Source organism: Diaphorina citri, unplaced genomic scaffold (assembly GCF_000475195.1).
Source record: "Diaphorina citri unplaced genomic scaffold, Diaci psyllid genome assembly version 1.1 scaffold1135, whole genome shotgun sequence".
Taxonomy (NCBI): domain Eukaryota; kingdom Metazoa; phylum Arthropoda; class Insecta; order Hemiptera; family Psyllidae; genus Diaphorina; species Diaphorina citri.
This window is the reverse complement of record NW_007378564.1, coordinates 33,987-57,541: the sequence shown is the minus strand read 5'-3', so window position 1 is coordinate 57,541 and position 23,555 is coordinate 33,987. Positions and strand designations below refer to the sequence as shown.

The following is a 23,555-nucleotide window of genomic DNA, read 5'->3' as shown; positions in this document are numbered from 1 at the left end:
TATCAATTCTCAATTATTCTTCGCTCAATCGATTTATTTATTTACAAAAGGAATTTTATCTGTATTATAAGCATAAACTACACTAAATTTTATGACTTGACTTGGGCTCGAACCACCAACCTCCAAATCCAGAGTTTCGGGGCGAAAAGATACTAGTAAGGTAGTTCCCACTATCAAGCATCTTAAAAAAGTTTACATACAGACATAATATAAAGCAGAAACAAAAGAAGAAATGCAGATTGCAGACAAGAAACAAGGACTTTACAACAAGGATATCATTATCATGGTGTAGTATTGCGTATGTAGGTACTCCATAAATGTACAAATCAGGGCCGTATTTAGGTTGGCCCGGTCCCACCCCCTCGAACTCTCTTTTTTAGACAGTTATTTATTACTTGAAATGAGTTTTAACAGCAAAGACCTACCTCAGGCTCCTTTTTGCTCTTAAATGAAGTGATATACTACAAAGTATTGGCCTAAAATTTCTAGAATCCCTATTTAAAAGTCACTTTTTCCTCCTATCCTGTCTTCCTTCTCTCTTCGATTTCGGGACGATAAGACCCTAGCAGTTACAGTTCCCTCTGTCAATCCTCTTAAAAAAAAAGAGATAGCTTTTCGCCCACCCTATAGAAATGAATTGAGATAATTCAATTTATTCAATTGAGTTTTAATTTAATTTCAAGTTCGGGAAGAAGGGTTTGATTGAAAATTTGTTTCAGCTTTTTTTATATTTATTGAATAAAAATACAAAGGGGGTGCAAATCATTCTTCATCCTCGACTAATCGCGATAATTTGACACAAGTCTAAATAAAGCAGTGAGCATCATTTTAAGAGTAAGCAGTGAGCATCATTTTAATATTATACTCCCCCTCCTACCTGATTATCATACGGTAGATTTGACATGGAGTGTGTGGGGACTGCCCCCCTCCCTCTAATCTTCTTCTTATCAATTCTCAATTATTCTTCGCTCAATCGATTTATTTATTTACAAAAGGAATTTTATTTGTGTTAAGCATAAACTACGCTAAATTTTGTGACTTGACTTGGGCTCGAACCACCAACCTCCAAATCCAGAGTTTCGGGGCGAAAAGATACTATCAAGGTAGTTCCCACTATCAAGTATCTTAAATAAAGTTTCGGTAGTTCCATTATTTTTGTTTTATTCTCAGATCTTGCAGATTTTCTTGGACAATAAAAATGACATGTTTTAAGTCCTCCTTCTCTCTTCGATTTCGGGACGATAAGACCATAGCAGTTACAGTTCCCTCTGTCAAACCTCTTAAAAAAAAAAAAGAAAAAAAGAGTTTCGGTAGTTCCATTATTTTTGTTTTATTCTCAGATCTTGCAGATTTTCTTGGACAATAAAAATGATATGTTTTAAGTTATACCTACATGAAACTCTTGTGTCACACACATACGTCACACGAATTCCCGCGTGACACAGACGAGCAATAACAACCAACCAAGTCACGTGACCTACGTATGTCACACACTTGATAACCGGATTACACTCATGTGTGTCAGGCCGGATAGTTATGCATGAATAGGAGCGTGACAATACCTTTAGGAATTCCTGGCACGCGCGCGACCTGTGACGCGCTTCGGGATAATTGTTTCACGATAATTGTTAAACCATTGTTAAGCCATTCTGATAGATACTTCACCGGCTACAGTGTTCAGCTTCAGTACATCTTCTTTGACAGTTTCAATTGGGGTTTCTTGTTCTTTTTCTACATTTTCAACCCGTATTAAGTCTTTCACAGGAGTTGTATTCTTCCTAACACTTCTATTTTTGATCTTGCGATGTCTTCTTTTGCTTTTCTGTTTTTTGTTTTTATTATTTCCGTCCTGTTTTTGTCTTAGGTTCTGTCTTCGATCTCTCTTGTTTCCAACTTTTTGGTGTTTGAATAATTTGCTCATTTTCCCTTTCTTATTCCTCAGCTTTTTGATGCTTTTCTTTTTGCCCAAAGCTTCTGTATCCTGCTTCTGTATTCTGTAATGTTTGTCTCGACCGGTTTGTAGAGTATTCGGTAGCATTCGCTTGGGAAGAAGTTTGGTGGATTTTCCCTTCATCAGATGTTTGTGGGTTTTACAGGCCAGTTCGGGATGTTTGACTTGGCACCATTTGGCGAATCTTTCGTTGTACGATCTTTTGATCTGTGGTCCATGTTTGGAAGCTGCCCCACAGAATTTCTTTCTTAGTCCCACTTTCAATTTCTTTGTTTTATTTTGAAAATTCTTCCTCTTAGTTACAGTTATCGTTGGTTTGTGAATAGCTTTATTTACACGTTTCTTAACTTTTCTCTTTGACTTGGCATTCTTCTCATACAGTTTGATAAAGTCCAAGTGTCTACTTTTGATTTCCTTTGGTTTCATCATGTTTCGCACTTTGCTCTTCCGTAAATCCAGTTTCCTCTCGTTTTCACTTTTATCAACTTTTCTTTCAAAGGGAAGGGCAGGAGTGGCATTGTCAAGGAGATTTGGTTGTCTTGATTTACTACGGTAGTCGTTCTTGTTGTCTGTAGAGTTTCCACTGTTGTGTTTAGAAAACGGCTTCACGGTTTGATTGTTGAGTGACGGTTTCATGTGGAATACGTTGTTTCTGACGAACGGTGGAACATACCAGTCGGGCATATTGACCGAAGCTTTCCCTTGCACGTTGTACTTTTTCGCAGATTTCATATGGCTGTCACTGTCTTTAAGAGATGGTCTTGACTTACTGGGTGATTTTAACATGACAGTTTTTTCACTAGGGCTTAAAATCTTTGAGCTGGATCCAGTTGTATGCAAGGCAAGAGCTTGAAGATATCTGGAGATAGCTGATGTCCCCTCAGTGTCGGGTGGGTCAAGATTGGAACTTGACTCTAGATTGGAACTTGACTCAGGAACTTCTAGATTGGAACTTGACTCAGGAATAGTCTCTCTCGTTGTTGGGCTGACGCGCTTCAATTTCGACAGCATTTGCTGAACGTCGGATTTTCTCACTATAAAGTGAGCCTTCTCGAAGTTTTTCCTGTCTTCTTTGACTGCCATCGGTTGAGGCGAGGTTTTCAGCGATGAGTTCTCCAACACGGCCACCTTGTTTGCTCCTAGAGGACTTCGAGGGCTTTGAGTCTCCACTCGGTTGACCGTCGTACTGACTGGCACGCCCAGCGCTTTCCTCTGCTTCTGCTGGTATTTCTCATAGAACTGCATGTGGCGTGACGGTACCACGACGTATTTAGAGGGATCGGTCAGTTTAAGCGGAGGCAATGTGAGGATACTCGTCTTGTTGATGCTGAATCCAAAAGGTACAGTTTTCGTTACGTTACGAGGTCCATCACCATGACAAGCGTTCCTGAGTCTATTCCGACGGAACTTGCTGTAGAAGTTCATGAACTTGGGCTTTACATTGACAAACTTGTTCAGCTTTAATTTCTTCGTCTCTCTGTACCGAGTTTCGTTGCCGTTCTTACTGACAGGGTTCTTGCGTTGGAACGCCAGTTTGTTTCGCGTTGTGAAGCTAAAGGTCTCGTGATGTCTCTTCAGATCTCGTTTGCCCTGACTGTGACGACGGGAGGCCCGGTGGCTCTTCAACCGATTCATGACGGTTTTCGTAAACGATACTGTAAATTTTACACTTAAATAAAACACCCAATCAGAGACGTCGCTTTTTCATCGATCCGACGAGTGGGGTGCCCCCCCACCCCGACCCCACTCTGACTTTCCCCGGGGTGCGTTCATTTTCCGAAAGAACGGAAAAAGGGGAAAAAAACCTTTTCATAACCTCAAAATAATAGCCTGAATTTATCTATCTTCATTAGAGATTACAAATAACGGGGGTGTTTTCATTTTTATTAATTTCTATTGGGATAAATTATATCCGGCTAATTATGATTTTATTTTGTTGGGAATTTTCCGGATTTGTATTTTTTAATTGTTTATTTGTTTATTAACTATAACTCCATTCATTGTTTTTATCACTTGCTAATATGTAAAACCTAATTTCAAACAAATATGTTGAATACTCCGATGATTGTGCTATGCCGAATTTGAAATTTTGGGGGAAAAATTTATACCATTTTGGATTTCAAATGGTTTAGTACAGGGTTTATTACGTCACCTAAGTAGGTCGTGGTTGAATTTATTTTGGTATTTTCCTTTAAAAGAGGAGGGGAAATGTGCTCAGTTTCCGAACGAAAAATAAATTCAACTAACTTAATGTTAATCTGGCTACTGGGCATTCCTCTAACTCAATTATTTTATGTCACTGTTTGGATTCGAACCACAGTCCTCTCGGTTATGAATCCAACGCCTTCAGTATAAGTTACCTACTGTAATTCAAAGCAACTGTACTACTTGGACTGCAAAAAATGGGTGCAATAATAAGAGATTAGAGTAGATATAGAAGCTATAGGCATAGGCAATATATATCGGCATACATACAGAATTAGAAAAATAAATGTGGGCAGGTGGGCCAATAAATGGTACGTTTTTTAGGTGGGCGAATAAATGGTACACTTACCCTATTTTGTTGTCTGCCCGTTCTTATATTGTAATAGGCACCTTTCTTATTAACACAGAAAGAAAGAAAGAGAGAGAGAGAGAGAGAGAGAGAGAGAGAGAGAGCACTAAACGCAATAAGTACCTACTGTTTCTACCTCTCTCTCTCTCTCCCTTTCTCTATCTATCTCTCTTTCTCCATCCCTTTCTCTCTCTCTATCTCTCTCTCTCTCTCTCTCTCTCTCTCTCTCTCTTTTTTTGAATGAGCGAAAATGAGAAAGAAAATGAAGTAAAACAAAATGATAGAGGAAGGAAGTGAACAACTGAATGAAGAGAGATAGAGAGAGAGGGAGAGAGAGAGAGAGAGAAGGAGAGGGGGAGAGAGAGGAAAGCCGGAGTTATATGAATATTTTATGATCTAACCGTGATGCAGATTCCTAATGCTCTCTCTCCCTCTCTCTCTCTCTCTCTCTCTCTCTCTTCCTCCCAGTATATAAATAACAAAAGCTCTCCAGTTCGTATCCGGAATGTGGTGATTTTTTTTTTTTTTAAAAAAAAAAAGCCCCCCGGTTTTTTTCCGGATGTTGGGTTTTTTTTTTTTTTTTTTTTTTTTTTTTTTTTTTTGTTCATTATCTACTATACCTACACATCATAAGAGATTTCATAGAGGGAACTGTAACTATACCTACTGTGTCCCGAAATCGAAGAGAGAAGGAAGACGGGATATTAGAAAGCCAGCCGTTCCGAGAGCGAACCTTATCTGTTCAGGATAAAATTCGCCCCAGCCGGGAATCGAACCGGCGACCTGAAGAGAGAAGGAAAACAGGATAGAAGAAAGCCAGTCGTTCCGAGAACGAACAAACGAACAGTATGTATTAAAGATGATGCACTTCTGTTGAACAACACGTCCATATACTTTCGATTTCTTATTGTAATAAATAATCAATGAACTTAAGTACGTTATGTATAAATCAATAATCTATGAACTTACGTTATGTCTACTTGATGACCAGGAATTACACATTATCCCTGAGTCCTCCAGGATTCGACTCTGAAAACAGAAACACAGAAATGAATTAGGTAAGTAGGTACCTATACCTATAGGTCTATAGGATATATCAGGTTAGGTAAGTAGGTACCTATAGGTCTATAGGATATATCAGGTTAGGTAAGTAGGTACCTATAGGTCTATAGGATATATCAGGTTAGGTAAGTAGGTACCTATAGGATATCGTTCCTCCCAAAATAAATCAAGTGCCCACAAAAAATAAACAAAAATCCATCCCACCCCAAAAAAGATTAGAAATCAATTTTGTACCCCGCCTTTTATTCACTTCATAATTTGTGTGCTCCTCCTTCACGTGGTACTTACCTTTCTTTCCCATCATTGCACTCCTCTTTCCTCTAATATTACTTCTGCTTCACTGCATGGACTGAAAAGTCCCTTTACTCCAGCAGTAGGCTACTACTATTATTGTGGTCAAATTCTCAAATTATATTGAGGATAAAATTCCATACGTCGGCTGGGATTGAACCCACGCCCTCCTGTTTACCAGGCGAGCGCCTTGACCACTACATCACCGAGGTAGGTGCGCCCTTTAAGTAGGTAATTTCTAGACTACTACTAGGTAGGTTAAACTTTTTTTTCCCAAATCTTTGTAGGTAGCACAAATAATATATTGCGATTTAAATGTTTTTAGTTGTGAGATTTAGTTTAGAATCCCAGATAGCTACCAACGATGCACGACTATAGATAATTATTTTCCAGGTGATACTTTGCAATCCCGCCGGAACCTTGTATTTTCAGAGTCTAGAATGAACAAAAAACTATCGACCATTTAGAGATAGCTTTTGCCAGCCTAGTTAGCTTGGGTTGGTGGCGCGTCTGCCTTGTAAGCGCTAGGCCGCGGGTTCGATTCCCGCCCGGGGCGGATTTTATCCTGATGGGAAAATGTTCGTTCTCGGAACGGCTGGCTTTCCTCCTATCCTGTCTTCCTTCTCTCTTCGATTCCAGGGGCTTCCAGAGGGGAGGGGGTCATCAGGCCTAGGTTCATCAAGGGGGCCTGAAACCATTTCTGTAGCAAGGGAAATTTCAGGCTGTTTAAGGTCCCCCAGTCAGCCTAGTTAGCTTAGTTGGTAGTGCGTCTGCCTTGTAAGCGCTAGGCCGCGGGTTCGATTCCCGCCCGGGGCGGATTTTATCCTGATGGGATAATGTTCGTTCTCGGAACGGCTGGCTTTCCTCCTATCCTGTCTTCCTTCTCTCTTCGATTTCGGGACGATAAGACCCTAGCAGTTACAGTTCCCTCTGTCAATCCTCTTAAAAAAAAAGAGATAGCTTTTCGCCCACCCTATAGAAATGAATTGAGATAATTCAATTTATTCAATTGAGTTTTAATTTAATTTCAAGTTCGGGAAGAAGGGTTTGATTGAAAATTTGTTTCAGCTTTTTTTATATTTATTGAATAAAAATACAAAGGGGGTGCAAATCATTCTTCATCCTCGACTAATCGCGATAATTTGACACAAGTCTAAATAAAGCTCCTCCCCCCCCCTCCCCTGTTTATAGGCCAGGGGCGGACTCGATATTTTAAGCCCCCAACTGTTTATTAGTCCAGGGTCGGACTCTAAATTGAGCCCTTGGGAAAAGTTCCTACAGGTCAAGTTTGGGCTCTTTTGCTCTTGAGGGTTCGGCTCGGACCAACCAAGATTAAATTCAATCCTGGATCAGGCTAGTTAATGTAATTTGTCTTAGACACGTCACGAGAGTTCACGTGACGTGAGGGCAGTGTGGCTAATATGAACGAAGTCACCTACTATATTATGGAAGAACTTTAAACTACACCTTTCTAACTCCCCATGAGCTCACGTGACGTGATAGTAGTGTGTTTCTACCTTTCGAAATGCATTTTGTAAGTTAACCTCTTCCCCCTTCCTATTTCTTTGTTGTTCTTTGATACTGATCTCTTTGCCTGGACCTAAAAGCCTAAAACCAGCACAGACCAAATCCAAGCCTGCTACCAAAATAAGATAAAGCCAAGTGTGAGAAGTTACACCAGGCGTGATATATTTCAGAGTAAGCAGTGAGCATCATTTTAATATTATACTCCCCCTCCTACCTGATTATCATACGGTAGATTTGACATGGAGTGTGTGGGGACTGCCCCCCTCCCTCTAATCTTCTTCTTATCAATTCTCAATTATTCTTCGCTCAATCGATTTATTTATTTACAAAAGGAATTTTATTTGTGTTAAGCATAAACTACGCTAAATTTTGTGACTTGACTTGGGCTCGAACCACCAACCTCCAAATCCAGAGTTTCGGGGCGAAAAGATACTATCAAGGTAGTTCCCACTATCAAGTATCTTAAATAAAGTTTCGGTAGTTCCATTATTTTTGTTTTATTCTCAGATCTTGCAGATTTTCTTGGACAATAAAAATGACATGTTTTAAGTTACATGAAACTCTTGTGTCACACACATACGTCACACGAATTCCCGCGTGACACAGACGAGCAATAACAACCAACCAAGTCACGTGACCTACGTATGTCACACACTTGATAACCGGATTACACTCATGTGTGTCAGGCCGGATAGTTATGCATGAATAGGAGCGTGACAATACCTTGAGGAATTCCTGGCACGCGCGCGACCTGTGACGCGCTTCGGGATAATTGTTTCACGATAATTGTTAAACCATTGTTAAGCCATTCTGATAGATACTTCACCGGCTACAGTGTTCAGCTTCAGTACATCTTCTTTGACAGTTTCAATTGGGGTTTCTTGTTCTTTTTCTATATTTTCAACCCGTATTAAGTCTTTCACAGGAGTTGTATTCTTCCTAACACTTCTATTTTTGATCTTGCGTTGTCTTCTTTTGCTTTTCAGTTTTTTGTTTTTATTATTTCCGTCCTGTTTTTGTCTTAGGTTCTGTCTTCGGTCTCTCTTGTTTCCAACTTTTTGGTGTTTGAATAATTTGCTCATTTTCCCTTTCTTATTCCTCAGTTTTTTGACGCTTTTATTTTTGCCCAAAGATGGTCGCAACTTCTGTATCCTGAAATGTTTGTCTAAACTGATTTGTAGAGTATTCGGTAGCATTCGCTTGGGAAGAAGTTTAGTGGATTTTCCCTTCATCAGATGTTTGTGAGTTTTACAGGCCAGTTCCGGATGTTTGACTTGGCACCATTTGGCGAATCTTTCGTTGTACGATCTTTTGATCTGTGGTCCAGCATGTTTGGAAGCTGCCCCACAGACTTTCTTTCTTAGTCCCACTTTCAATTTCTTTGTTTTATTTTGAAAATTCTTCCTCTTAGTTACAGTTATCGTTGGTTTGTGAATAGCTTTATTTACACGTTTCTTAACTTTTCTCTTTGGCTTGGCATTCTTCTCATACAGTTTGACAAAGTCCAAGTGTCTACTTTTGACTTCCTTTGGTTTCATCATGTTTCGCACTTTGCTCTTCCGTAATTCCAGTTTCCTCTCGTTTTCACTTTTATCAACTTTTTTTCCAAAGGGAAGGGCAGGAGTGGCATTGTCAAGGAGATTTGGTTGTCTTGATTTACTACGGGAGTCGTTCTTGTTGTCTGTAGAGTTTCCACTGTTGTGTTTAGAAAACGGCTTCACGGTTTGATTGTTGAGTGACGGTTTCATGTGGAATACGTTGTTTCTGACGAACGGTGGAACATACCAGTCGGGCATATTGACCGAAGTTTTCCCTTGCACGTTGTACTTTTTCGCTGATTTCATATGGCTGTCACTGTTTTTAAGGATGTGTTAGTTTTCACACTTTCCATGCCTCGGTAATGGCTTTGTCGAATGCATATTATGCATTGAATATGCTGTCAGGAATTCTTTGTCTAACCCGGTCCGCCGAGTAAGGGGTAGGGAAGGAGACTTGTTTTGTCTATATAAGGGGCTAGATCTAGATGGGGAGGGGCAGAGAGAGAGGGAGAGTAGATTGAGGAAAGTAAGACTTAAAAGAAAGAAAAGAATGGAAAATATCGTCTCCAAAGAGGTAGGAGGTAGGTACGTACTTGCCTAGTTAGCTTAGAGGAAAGAAGGTCTGCCTCGTAAGCGCTAGGTCGCGGGTTTGATTCCCGCCCGGGACGGATTTTATACTAAAAAGATAAGTTCTCGGAACGGCTGGCTTTCTCCTATCCTGTCTTCCTCTCCTATACCTTTGTAATTGTACGTGTTGAAACAGGGCTCAAAAGTTGTGAGTCCTTTGCTGATCTAATGCCGGTACTATCCAAAATAATTTCTACCATCAACAAAAAGTGAAGTAGGTAGTTAGTCACCACTAAAAAGATCATTAAAATAGCTTATCATCATCTCTGGGCACCGACTTTCCCAATATCGCGGTTACAGCTCTCTCTCCTTTCTAATTTTAGCTAATTTAGCTATAGGCTATAGGTCATTTCCTTTCGGAATTTTCAGCCTTCTGAAGCTCGTTTCCCCTATTTTAGTGTGATAGCGCCTTACTAAACCATAGGCCATCGGCCATAGGAAATCCAAGATCAGAAACGGTTCTCTGGGTTGTTTATCATTTAATTTAAGTCTTGATGGCCGTAATTAGTTATTATTAAATTTGTTGTTCTTTTTCTTCTTCATCTTCTTCTCCTTCTTCTTCATCTTCTTCTCCTTCTTCTTCATCTTCATCTTCTTCATCTTCTTCTTCTTCTCCTTCTTCTTCTTTTTCTTGTACCGGCTCAACCACTGAACCTTTTTTCTTCCTACTAGATTTCGTTTGGTTTCATTGATTTGGTTTCTTTCATTTTCATCTTCTTGCATCCATATTTCATTTTGCAGGTTTGTTCAAATTTGTGGATGTGTGTTAAAAACATTAAAACACCAATCTTCTTGTGGCACATTTAATAAAGCCCTTGATATCAATAGCTTTAATGGTCAAAGTTCTCCAAATCTTATCTTATTCATTTCTTCAATGGAAAAAATAAAATCCCCGAATTTCATTGGCGGTAAAGTTCCCAATATCCCAATAACTCACATGTTACACTGTTTATCGCCACAGTAAAAACTCAACCACCAAAGTAAGTCGATATAAAATAAATAAAAATCCAAAATAAATGAGATATAAAAGAAATAAAATATAAAATGATTACCTCCTATTGGGGAGGGACAGGGGGGAGGCGTCTGAGGGAATTTTACGAGTTCGGAAAACAAATTTGAAAGCTTTCTCTGTTTGGAGGGGGGGAGGGAGAAAAAAATCAGCCCGGGCGGGAATCGAACCCGCGGCCTAGCGCTTACAAGGCAGACGCACTACCAACTAAGCTAAGTAGGCTGGCCGTTTTCTGAATACTCCGATGATTGAGCTATGCCGAATTTGAAATTTTGGGGGAAAAATTTATACCATTTTGGATTTCCAATGTTTTAGTACTGGGTTTACTACGCCACCTAAGTAGTGGTTGAACTGAGGAGCTGGGTGCAAAAAGGGCAATAAATGAAAATCATCAAGCTGAGATATTTAACTTTAAAGTTTTCAATTTTTCATCTAAATCCTTGAAAAGTATGTTTACAAAAAACGCTGTAACTCATCGAAAAAACATTACTTTCCTTCCTATAGGATAAGGAAAGTAAAAAAAAGTTATCACTGCAGTTCAAACGCTGGAAGATAGAGCGCACCACGTTCTATTCAAAAAACCGTTTTACGCAAAAAGGGCAAAAAACCCATGTTTCCCTTTTTGCACTCAGCTCCTCAATTGATTTTGGTATTTTCCTTTAAAAGAGGAGGGGAAATGTGCTCAGTTTCCGAACGAAAAATAAATTCAACCAACTTAATGTTAATCTGGCTACTGGGCATTCCTCTGACTCAATTATTTTATGTCACTGTTTTGATTCGAACCAGAGTCCTCTCGGTTATGAATCCAATGCCTTCAGTAGTTACCTACTGTAATTCAAAGCAACTGTACTACTTGGACTGCAAAAAATGGGTGCAATAATAAGAGATTAGAGTAGGTACCTAGATAGTATAGCCATAGGCATAGGCAATATATATCGGCATACATACATACATAATATAAAGCAGAAACAAAAGAAGAAATGCAGATTGCAGACAAGAAACAAGGACTTTACAACAAGGATATCATTACCATGGTGTAGTATTGCGTATGTAGGTACTCCATAAATGTACAAATCAGGGCCGTATTTAGGTTGGTCCGATCCCACCGACCCACCCCCTCGAACTCTCTTTTTTAGACAGTTATTTATTACTTGAAATGAGTTTCAACAGCAAAGACCTACCAGGCTCCTTTTTTCTCTTAAATGTAGTAATTAAGTATATTACAAAGTATGAACCTAAAATTTGTAGCATCCCTCCCTTGAGTCATTGTTCGGGTTCCTGCCCCCCCCCCCTCGCTCAAATCGTGGCTACGGGCCTGGTACATACCTAGTTGTATGCAAATAATTGCACGTACATAGGTACATATGGAGGTCTGTAGTACCTACGTAAGTACGTAGGTACCTATAAATGTAAACATTGAAGTTAGTATCTACCTATCTTGGCCAGCACCTGAGAGCTATGTCTAACTGATGAGTTCCAATAAGAACGAAACGCGTCTTAGGCTGCCCTCAGGTGTTGGCTAAAATGTAAACATTGAAGTTAGGTATCTACCTATACCTACCTTTGTAATTGTACGTGTTGAAACAGGGCTCAAAAGTTGTGAGTCCTTTGCTGATCTAATGCCGGTACTATCCAAAATAATATCTACCATCAACAAAAAGTGAAGTAGGTAGTTAGTCACCACTAAAAAGTTTATTAAAATAGCTTATCATCATCTCTGGGGCACCGACTTTCCCAATGTCGCGGTTAGGTACATCAGCGACATTGGGAAAGTCACCGACTCAGCGACATCAGCGACATTGGGAAAGGCACCGACTTTCCCAATGTCTCTCTCCTTTCTAACTTTAGATATAGGTCATATTTCCTTTCGGAATTTTCAGCCTTCTGAAGCTCGTTTCCCCTATTTTAGTGTGACAGCGCCTTACTAAACCATAGGCCAACGGCCATAGGAAATCCAAGATCAGAAACGGTTCCGTTAAGGAAAATAGAGCTCTTCCCACCCCGATTTCACTGGCATACAAAAAAAAAAAAAAAAAAAATGACAGGGAAAAAAAACACTTCGTATGCAGTTGGCAGTCCTGGTTTGTTTTTCCCCTAACACAAGGTGGGCGACTAGGTAGAGGTAACTTTGATGTGTTAGTTTTCACACTTTCCATGCCTCGGTAAATGGCTTTGTCGAATGCATATTATGCATTGAATATGCTGTTCAGGAATTCTTTGTTTTAACCCGGTCCGCCGAGTAAGTAAGGGTAGGGAAGGAGACTTGTTTTGTCTATATAGGGGCTAGATGCTAGATGGGAGAGGCAGAGAGAAGCGAGAAAGCGAGAGAGCGAGGAGGAGAGAGAGAGAGAGAGGGAAGAATTATAAGACTTCCTGTGAGGGAAAGTAAACATTAAAGAAAGAAAAGAATGGAAAATATCGTCTCCTCAAAGGAGGTAGGTACGCAGTACTTTGCCTTAGTTAGCTTAGAGCTAGAGGGGAAGAGGTCTGCCTTGTAAGCGCTAGGTCGCGATTTTGATTCCGCGACCCTCGGGTCATGATTTTATCCTACAAAAAGATAAGAAGTTCTGAAAGCATACGGACAACGGCTGGCTTTCTCCTACCCTGTCTTCCTTCTTCTCTTCCCTTCGCTTTCGGTACGATCAAGACCTTAGCATTATATACAGTTCCTTTATCCCAACCTCAAAAACCAAATATTATTGACCTCAAAAATCACCGCCAGCCAAGAATCTCAAGTCTCAACTAATCAAGGAAAACTTTCCGCTTTAATCAGTGGATTTATTCTATGCTTTGTAATCCGAAAACCAGCAAAAACAACAAGAATGAAACACGTCCAAAATCTCCTAAAGTCATTTCATCATCCTCTCTACTCCTGTAAAGTTCTTTCTAATAAAACACCACTTTCATTAACGTCAAGAGCAACTTTCTAACAAACGGACGGAGGGAAACTTGCTCCTCCATCAGGCCATCAGGGGCCCCCGTTATTGTTAAACACGAAAACGGTTCGACCTTTGATGAGAATAGGAATTGTTAATATTATTTTTATTGTATTTTTACTGTAAGATTATAAGAGATGTTTATGGTGATAAAATATGAGGGAATTGTAACGCCTAAGGATTATTGTCGTCCTGAAAACGAAGGCGAGAAGGAAGACAAGAGAGAGAGGAGAGCCATCTGTATCCGAGAACGAATTTGTTGTCTGTCTGTTATAGTTCAGATTAAAGTCCGCCCCTGGCAGAGGAAATCGAACCTCGACCTATGCAACTTGATCAAGGCCATCAGATACTCCGCTCTATCTTCCAAGGTAACTAGGCTGGCATGGCAATTTTCTTTAATATACTTCCTAGAATTTTATTGTTTTGCACAAATAGATCAGTTGCGCTTACTTGGGTGATGTTTCAAAGTCATAGAGCAGGAAAAATGAGGACCAACGGAATTTTTCTTTTCCTTCTACGATTTCTAGATCCCGAGATAAATCGATTTAAAAAATACCGGTAAATCGTGAACTTTGACGTCACGGCATACGCTCCCGTACAAGATGACGTCACATTAAATGTCCCGAGCAAAGCTCCCTCGCAGGCAACGCATTAATGTGTTTGTGCGCATACGTTTCTGCGCATTTCTTTCTGCTCCTCCGCAAGCGTGCTTGCATACTGGCGCTACCTAGCGGATGAAAAAAAAACAACTGCGTAAAGTCTGACGTCACACATATTTGAACTCTTTCATTAAAACGGAAAATGAAAATTGAATTTTCGACCTTTTACAATTATTTTTTCGGAGTTTTGACCTCGGATTTGGATTTTTCCCAACTTTTTACACAGGAATCGACCATTTATTTAGAATTTTTACCCATTTGCAACTGCTCCATTGTACATTTCTGTTGAACCGAATTGCATTCGATACCTACATACGTATACCTAGTACCTAGATCCTAAGAAAGTATTTTACTTTCTAATACCTTTCTTATTAGGAAAGGAGATTTAATTTGAAATTCGTTCAAGGACCGTCCTTTTGAGGAACAGGCCCCTGGCATATTCTCTTTTCGGTTAACATTTTCTAATGATATCATTTGTTCGGGTTGTTTCTTTAGAGTTAGGGGGGGTACGACACGAAACTTTTGGTTAAGATCGGTGCAACGGTTGGCGGCATTTTACCGCTTTTTGACGGTTTTCGGTGTAATTTAACAATATATATCGGGAACGGTATGAGCTAGAGACTTGAAATTTGGTATGTAGTTCATAAATGTGACATTTATGTCTGTTATTTATTTGTTTTGCCGGAACTCTGGAACGGTTTGTCCGATTCTGATTACCTATACATATTTGGAGATTTTTTTTTAAACACTATATTATACCATATTAGAATGCGTAATTGCTGATAAGATTTTGATCCATTTCTGGTGCTCTTATGTTACATACTTAGTTAGGTACTTTAGGCTCAAACCAATTGGAAAAGTATCTTATTGTGTCTCTTCTTACCTACCTGCTTGTGCTTGTTTTCTGGGCCCCCTCTGACTTTCGGCGGCCCTATTTTCTGAGGCAGATTTACCACTTAATACACTTTTAGTAGCCACCTCAACACATGAGCCGACCGTATAAGATAGCTTTTCTCTCGATTTGTGGTTGGTGAGGATGAGGATACTGTTATCAAATGACTTTTCTCCTCTCAACCCCAAATTTCGTTTTTATTTCTTTATCCCCCCTATTCCTACTCTACGTCTTCAATTTTTCTTTATTTACTTTTATTGTATATTTTTTATTTTTTCTATTTTCGGTATCGCTCTTTGTTTTAAAAACTACACTGGGGTGCAAAAAATCCGACTGATTTTTCTAAATGTTTTGTGAATGAGTAGGTACCTACCTAGGTATTTCTGAAAACTTAATTTTTTACCAACTCATGTTATTGTCTTCAAGATAGGTAAGTAGGTATGTATACTGTCTTTGGTTTTCTAGTCTTTATTTAATTGAAAATTTGTAGAGGGTTCTCCAGAAGGACCTAAAGACGAAAGTTGATTTCTGAGTTAATTGTCTTAACTGAGTCTTAACAAAATTACACGTCATTCGAAAGTTTTTTTTTACCCTAAAAGAGCCTGAGTAGGGCCAGGTTCTTTTTTATGAAAAGTCTTCATTTGAAGTCCAAAAAGTTCTAAAGTCGATGTGACTCGAATTTTGGCTCGTAAGTGTATTTCACCCGAATAGCATAAGGCTCAGGTAGGTACGAATTCTTTATCTCTTTTTTTTTGTCTTTTCCCTTTGTTTTTCATGTTTATTTCTTTCTCCCTCGCACTCATTCTTGTTTAGTTGAGTTTTTATTGCTTGTAAAATTGATTCAAACATCTTTTCCTTCTCCTCCTCCTCCTCCTCCTCCTCCTTCTCCTCCTTCTCCTCTTCCTCATTATTCTCTTTGTCCTTGGACTTCCTTGCCCTCTCTCCCTCTATCTTTATTTCTGTCCCCTTTATAGTGGCTAATGTTAGACTATTACCTAAAGGACGATTGCATATAGTTTTCCTTCCTCCTGCTAAGTTTTGGTGGAGAAAATTGAATCCAATTGTTTCTGTATCTCCTCTGCTTCTTTCTGTAAAGGTGCTGTCTTGAGATTCCAAAGTCCATCTGGCGCGTTCGCCTTGTAAGGGCTAGGTTGCTGGTTCGATTCCCGCCCAGGATGGTTTTATTCTAAACAAATTTTAATAAGGATCATTCTCTGAACGGCTGGCTTTCTCCTCTCCTGTCTTCCTTCTTGGCTACAAGTAGAATTAGCATGTAGGTATTAGATAAATTTAAATATTACAATCGTACATGTCTAAAGGCCACCGCAATGTAGGTAAAATAATACCTATTAGTAAACAATACACGCTGTAAAGCCCGCAATACTGTCGTTAACACGTTGTGCATAGAAAACTGTCTGAAATTGAATTGAAAAATGTATTGTGCTCAATTGAATTGAATAAATTGCTCAATCGAAAATGATTCTTTGTCGAGTTTTAAAACACTCACAAAAGTACACGGGTTTTCAAAGTTTTAAAACGATTCGTTAAAACCAAGTAGGTATGACCTAAACGAAGAAGAAGGAACAACTCACAATCTACATAAAGCACAAGCGATTTTCAAACTTTAATAACAATCTTCTGGAATTAAATATGACTTAACAGAAGAAGGAAAAACTTCCGAATCCAAGAAAAATCACTGAAACAACACAAAAACGCCGAACGGACACAGAAAATCACCAAACCGAGAAATTAATCGAACCGTGGATTTTAGTTTTCTCCGCTTTTGGGGCAAAGATAAAAATAGTTTCCCCCTTCTCCGGGGACAAATCTTCGTTACTCTCTTCTTTCGGGACCAGTTTTTCGGGGTCACTTTTTGTTCCGTGGGGCCAGTTTTCGACCGTGCCGGGGCTAAGACACTCGCTGTGCGGGTGATTGTGTGGGTGACCGCAGGTTCCAATGACTTTCAGCATGATGTACTCGCCGGATAAGATGATGTCGGGGAAGAGTCCCCTGCCTATGTCTACCCCAGGGTCCTGCTTTCCCAGTCGATACTCACCCACCTACCGGACTCCGACCGATTCCATGCGACGGTGTATCACCAACCCACCGGTAAGTTATTGATAGACACAGGTGCAAGTAGACACTTGGATTGAAAATTAAATAAATAATATAGGGTAAGTGTACCATTTATTCGCCCACCTAAAAAACGTACCATTTATTGGCCCACCTGTACCATACGCCACATAAGTCTGAACTGGACGAAATTTTTAAAGATCTAATTTCATCAAAAGAAAGGGCTTAAAGACTGCTATCGAACTAGTGCTTTTCAAAAATTGTAGTCATAAAAACAAAAATTAGAAAAATAAATGCGGGCAGGTGGGCCAATAAATGGTACGTTTTTTAGGTGGGCGAATAAATGGTACACTTACCCTATATTATTTATTTAATTTTCAATCCAAGTGTCTACTTGCACCTGTGTCTATCAATAACTTACCGGTGGGTTGGTGATACACCGTCGCATGGAATCGGTCGGAGTCCGGTAGGTGGGTGAGTATCGACTGGGAAAGCAGGACCCTGGGGTAGACATAGGCAGGGGACTCTTCCCCGACATCATCTTATCCGGCGAGTACATCATGCTGAAAGTCATTGGAACCTGCGGTCACCCACACAATCACCCGCACAGCGAGTGTCTTAGCCCCGGCACGGTCGAAAACTGGCCCCACGGAACAAAAAGTGACCCCGAAAAACTGGTCCCGAAAGAAGAGAGTAACGAAGATTTGTCCCCGGAGAAGGGGGAAACTATTTTTATCTTTGCCCCAAAAGCGGAGAAAATTAAAATCCACGGTTCGATTAATTTCTCGGTTTGGTGATTTTCTGTGTCCGTTCGGCGTTTTTGTGTTGTTTCAGTGATTTTTCTTGGATTCAGAAGTTTTTCCTTCTTCTGTTAAGTCATATTTAATTCCAGAAGATTGTTATTAAAGTTTGAAAATCGCTTGTGCTTTATGAAGATTGTGAGTTGTTCCTTCTTCTTCTTCGTTTAGGTCATAACTACTTGGTTTTAACGAATCGTTTTAAAACTTTGAAAACCCGTGTACTTTTGTGAGTGTTTTAAAACTCGACAAAGAATCATTTTCGATTGAGCAATTTATTCAATTCAATTGAGCACAATACATTTTTCAATTCAATTTCAGCAGAGTTCGAGGTGTTGATTTGGCACTCACGTTTAGAGGTTTGTTTTAGACGGCAAAGTCAAGTTCCATTATAATGTTTATTCGTCATTATTTTATTAATTTTATGAGGTGTAGGTATTTTATCCAAATAATTATAATTTAAAGAACAGGTAATTATAACTTTAAGATACCCATTAAAATTTAAAAATTGTTGCTTTTATGTTGTGATGAGACTTTTTATTGCTTTGTAATGACCTGGATTGTGGTTTGTAATAGAAAATTAATTAGGTACTGTCCTAGGGTAGGTATACCTAGGTATTACTCATTAAACTATATACTGTAATGACCTGGATTGTGGTTTGTAATAGAAAATTAATTAGGTACTGTCCTAGGGTAGGTATACCTAGGTATTACTCATTAAACTATCTAATGACAATAGAAACTAGGTATGCCTCCGAGTGTTCCAGAAAACTGTAGGTAGAACTCACTCTGAAAAAGGGTTCCTAGTTTTCTACTGTGCCTCGAAACCTCGAAGAAAAAATCGCGTCCGAAAATCCATCCAAAATTTCGACCTTTTACAATTATTTTTTCGGAGTTTTGACCTCGGATTTGGATTTTTCCCAACTTTTTACATAGGAATCGACCATTTATTTTATTTATACCTAATTTTTACCCATTTACAACTGCTCCATTGTACATTTTTCGTTGATTCGATACCTACATACCTATACCTAGTACCTAGATCCTATGAAAGTATTTTACATTCTACCTTTTTATTAGGAAAGGAGATCCAATTTGAAATTCGTTCAAGGACCGTCCTTTTGAGGAACAGGCCCCTGGCATCTTCTCTTTCCGGTTAACATTTTCTAATGATATCATTTGTTCGGGTTGTTTCTTCAGAGTTAGGGGGGGTGTTCGATTCCCCAAGGTGCCATGTTTCATGTTTTCTCTCCACACTTTCGTCTTTTGCTCCATCTTAATCATGTAACTTTTGGCTTGTTCTTGTTTTTTCGCCACTTTCAACTTGGCTGTTGGGAGTTCTGGGTTGTTTATCATTTAATTTAAGTCTTGATGGCCGTAATTAGTTATTATTAAATTTGTTGTTCTTTTTCTTCTTCATCTTCTTCACTTCTTCTCCTTCTTCTTCTTCATCATCTTCTTCTCCTTCTTCTTCTTCTTCTTTTTCTTGTACCGGCTCAACCACTGAACCTTTTTCCTTCCTACTAGATTTCGTCTGGTTTCATTGATTTGGTTTCTTTCATTTTCATCTTCTTGCATCCATATTTCATTTGCAGGTTTGTTCAAATTTGTGGATGTGTGTTAAAAACGTTAAAACACGAACCTTCTTGTGGCACATTTAATAAAACCCTTGATATCAATAGCTTGAATGGTCAAAGTTCTCCAAATCTTATCTTATTCATTTCTTCAATGGAAAAAATAAAATAAAATCCCCAAATTTCATTTCACATGTTACACTGTTTCACATGTTACATGTTTCACATGTTACATGTTTCACATGTTACACTGTTTATCGCCACAGTAAAAACTCAACCACCAAAGTAAGTCGATATAAAAATAAATAAAATCTAAAATAAGTCGATATAAAATAAATAAAAATCCAAAATAAATGAGATATAAAAGAAAAAATATAAAATGATTACCTCCTATTGGGGAGGGACAGGGGGGGCGTCTGAGAGAATTTTACGAGTTCGGAAAACAAATTTGAAAGCTTTCTCTGTTTGGAGGGGGGGAGGGAGAAAAAATCAGAAAGCACGCAGCTACGCCATCGCTCAAATTTAATACCGTTTTTAACTTGATCTCAAATTTATTATCCCTCTCTCCCTCCGTGTCTTATTTTTATTCCCCAGTCTTTTGGAAAAGAAGGAAAGAAAATCCCTTCTATTTTATTTTCTTCCTTTTTGGATTTCAAGTGTCTTTTAATCTGACATGTTGAATATGTTGAGAAAGATATCGAATGTGGGTGTGAGGGTTTGAATCTTCCTTTATTTTTATTTACTATTTATTTTTTGGCCTTTCCTAAAACGACTGGTTTGTTTATTCTTCGAGATGGTAACTATTAAAAACAAGTAGGAAGGTCCCTCTTCAGCAGTTGACTGAATCCTCCTTTGTTTAGGAGTTTATAAAAGGCTATAACGCCAAAGACATAAACTTCACCTCATTATTGGGTCCAGTATTTTGACGCATGTAGAAAATGTAGATAGTAGGCAAACCTCCAAATTATGGCCGACTGATGAGATTCTACAAATTCTCAAAACTTATCTGTCCAAAATTTTCAAACTCCATTCGTCTCCCGAAACTTTTATCAATTTTATCCAAATTTTACATTGTTGGGGAAAGAAGAAAGTCTGTTACAATGGCTACTTCAGCAGAGCGAATCAAACAAGCCATCATTCAAGGCGCCACCAAGGCGAGTGAGAAGACCAAAGAGTCCATGGAGCAGGGAGCAGAGGAATCCGTCAAAGCGCTCGAGAGAGTATTCGAACAAACCGCCAACGACGCGTCCGTCCATCTGCAGAAGACAATCGTGGACAGTGTTGCCAACATCAACTCATTCAAGGCGCCACCAAGGCGAGTGAGAAGACCAAAGAGTCCATGGAGCAGGGAGCAGAGGAATCCGTCAAAGCGCTCGAGAGAGTGTTCGAACAAACCGCCAACGACGCGTCCGTCCATCTGCAGAAGACAATCGTGGACAGTGTTGCCAACATCAATTCCATCATCAACGAAACCATGCAAGAGGCGGCAACAGAGGTGGCCAAGATCCAGAGCAAAGCGTTGGAGAGGGCGATTCAGAATGTGGCCGTACAACTGCAGAAGAAAATAGATGAAGAGGCGATTGCCATCACGGAGAAACAGAGGAGGGCGTTGAAGGATTCGTTTGCGGAGATTGGTAGCATACAGCAGCGGTATATTGAGCGGGCGGCGGTAGAAGCGGCCGAAATTCAGCGGAAATCTATTGAGGCGTTGATACAGAAGTGAGGAGGTGTGACGTTATTTTAGCGCCTGGGAAGGTCGGTTGCTATTTTGGTTGGAAGCGGAATTGATGCGAAATTTGTGGGAAAAACTCTTTTACTGACTAATTGGTCCCCTCTTGGGTAAGGATAAAATCCGCCCCGGGCGGGAATCGAACCCGCGGCCTAGCGCTTACGAGACAGACGCACTACCAACTAAGCTAACTAGGCTGGCCAGCTTTAAATTTGAGTACCTATTTCGTATTTAGTTTGTCCAGTTCTTAGTAAGTATGCTTGTCTGTTATTTATTTGTTTATTTTGCCGGAACTCTGGAACGGTTTGTCCAATTTTGATTACCTATACATATTTGGAGAATTTTTTTAAACACTATACTATAATACCTACTATATTAGAATACGTAATTGCTCATAAGATTTTGATCCATTTCTGGTGCTCTTATGTTACATACTTAGTTAGGTACTTTAGGCTCAAACTAATTGGAAAAGTATGCTGTCTCTTCTCACCTACCTGCTTGTGCTTGTTTTCTGGGCCTCCTCTGAGTCTCTGACTTTCGGCGGCCCTATTTCTGAGGCAGATTTACCTCTTAAATACACTTTTAGTAGCCACCTCAACACATGAGCCGACCATAAAAGATAGCTTTTCTCTCGATTTGTGGTTGGTGAAGATACTGTTATCAAATGACTTTTCTCCTCTCAACCCCAAATTTCGTTTTTATTTCTTCATCCCCCCTCCTATTCCTACTCTACGTCTTCAATTTTTCTTTATTTACTTTTATTGTATATTTTTTTTTCTACTATCTTTTCCCTTTGTTTTTCATGTTAATTTCTTTCTCCCTCGCACTCATTCTTGTTTAGTTGAGTTTTTATTGCTTGTAAAATTGATTCAAACATCTTTTCCTCCTCCTTCTCCTCCTCCTCCTCCTCCTTCTCCTTCTCCTTCTCCTCCTCCTCCTCCTCTTCCTCATTATTCTCTTTGTCCTTGGACTTCCTTGCCCTCTCTCCCTCTATCTTTATTTCTGTCCCCTTTATAGTGGCTAAAGTTAGACTATGAAAGAACGATTGCATTAGTTTTCCTTCCTCCTGCTAAGTTTTGGTGGAGAAAATTGAATCCAATTGTTTCCGAGTCTTCTGCTTCTTTCTGTAAAGGTATTGTCTGGAGTCTTGAGATTCTAAAGTCTATCTGGCGCGTATCAGATATATTTAACTATGTACAATAAATTCTAGGTACATGTATTGTCTAATAGTCACCGCAATTTAGGTAAAATAGTAGGTAGATACTTATTAGTAAACAATACACGGTGTAAAACCCGCAATACTGTCGTTAACACGTTGTGCATAGAAAACTTTGTGCATGAAGAATAACAACAAGAAGGAGAAGAACAAGGAGATGAAGAAGAAGAATCCCATACATTATTCATGAGGTGTTCAGCTATTCCAACACTTCCAAACTAGGTTTCTCCTCTGCCCTTCTGTTTGGTAGTTATATTAGTTCGCTTCTTTTGTCGAAAACTTATAATTGACCTGAACGTGTGAAGTCTAGACTACACAGTCCACAACTACACATAACCTGTGTGGTGTAGTGGTCGCGCAGCTGGTCAACAGGAAGTCGTGGGTTCAATCCCAGTCGATGTGTTGGGGAAATAGGAATATGTTTTTTGGAATGGCGGAATCAGTATCCAATTATCCATTGGTTTTGCCGCAATCGGATGCTGTCTGGTAAGACCACTGTATCCGTGTGACAGAAATTTGAACTTGGCTTTTAATTAACTTGAGATCTCTGTTGTGTTAACAGTAGGTACACCAAGAAACATTATAGGTAAGTATCAATACACCTGATAACTTAGTTTACTGGAGTGTTATGATATGGTTTTCACTACTGTTCATCTGAGTATTCTCGAAAGCTCACCTAATTTTCTTTGTCAAAAGTCGAATCTTGAAATGTTTGATTTTATCACAAAGATTCTTATGAATAGTTATTATTTGTCATTGAATAATTCCATTTGAAAATCATTTAGGTAAGTGTACCATTTATTCGCCCACCTAAAAAACGTACCATTTATTGGCCCACCTGTACCATACGCCACATAAGTCTGAACTGGACGAAATTTTTAAAGATCTAATTTCATCAAAAGAAAGGGCTTAAAGACTGCTATCGAACTAGTGCTTTTCAAAAATTGTAGTCATAAAAACAAAAATTAGAAAAATAAATGCGGGCAGGTGGGCCAATAAATGGTACGTTTTTTAGGTGGGCGAATAAATGGTACACTTACCCTATATTATTTATTTAATTTTCAATCCAAGTGTCTACTTGCACCTGTGTCTATCAATAACTTACCGGTGGGTTGGTGAT

General features: G+C 39.2%; 2 protein-coding genes across 3 annotated transcripts; one reads left to right on the top strand and one right to left on the bottom strand.

The window, feature by feature from the left end:
- Positions 1–5,462: 5,462 nt before the first annotated feature.
- On the bottom strand, positions 5,463–17,917 carry LOC103514406 (inhibitory POU protein-like). The gene is made up of 2 exons (XM_026827384.1): positions 17,541–17,917; positions 5,463–5,534 (listed from the first exon to the last, which is right to left on the bottom strand). Exons 1-2 carry the CDS (start codon positions 17,691–17,693, stop codon positions 5,463–5,465), a joined length of 225 nt encoding a protein of 74 aa, XP_026683185.1. The 5' UTR covers positions 17,694–17,917.
- Positions 17,918–20,459: 2,542 nt separating this feature from the next.
- On the top strand, positions 20,460–21,285 carry LOC103514405. 2 transcript variants are annotated; one of them, XM_008479281.2, is made up of 2 exons: positions 20,460–20,633; positions 20,795–21,285. In XM_008479281.2, exons 1-2 carry the CDS (start codon positions 20,468–20,470, stop codon positions 21,211–21,213), a joined length of 585 nt encoding a protein of 194 aa, XP_008477503.1. In that variant the 5' UTR covers positions 20,460–20,467; the 3' UTR covers positions 21,214–21,285. The 2 variants fall into 2 exon arrangements, with proteins under 2 accessions (XP_008477503.1, XP_008477504.1); XM_008479282.2 differs by having other exon boundaries at positions 20,460–20,779; positions 20,941–21,285.
- Positions 21,286–23,555: the final 2,270 nt, after the last annotated feature.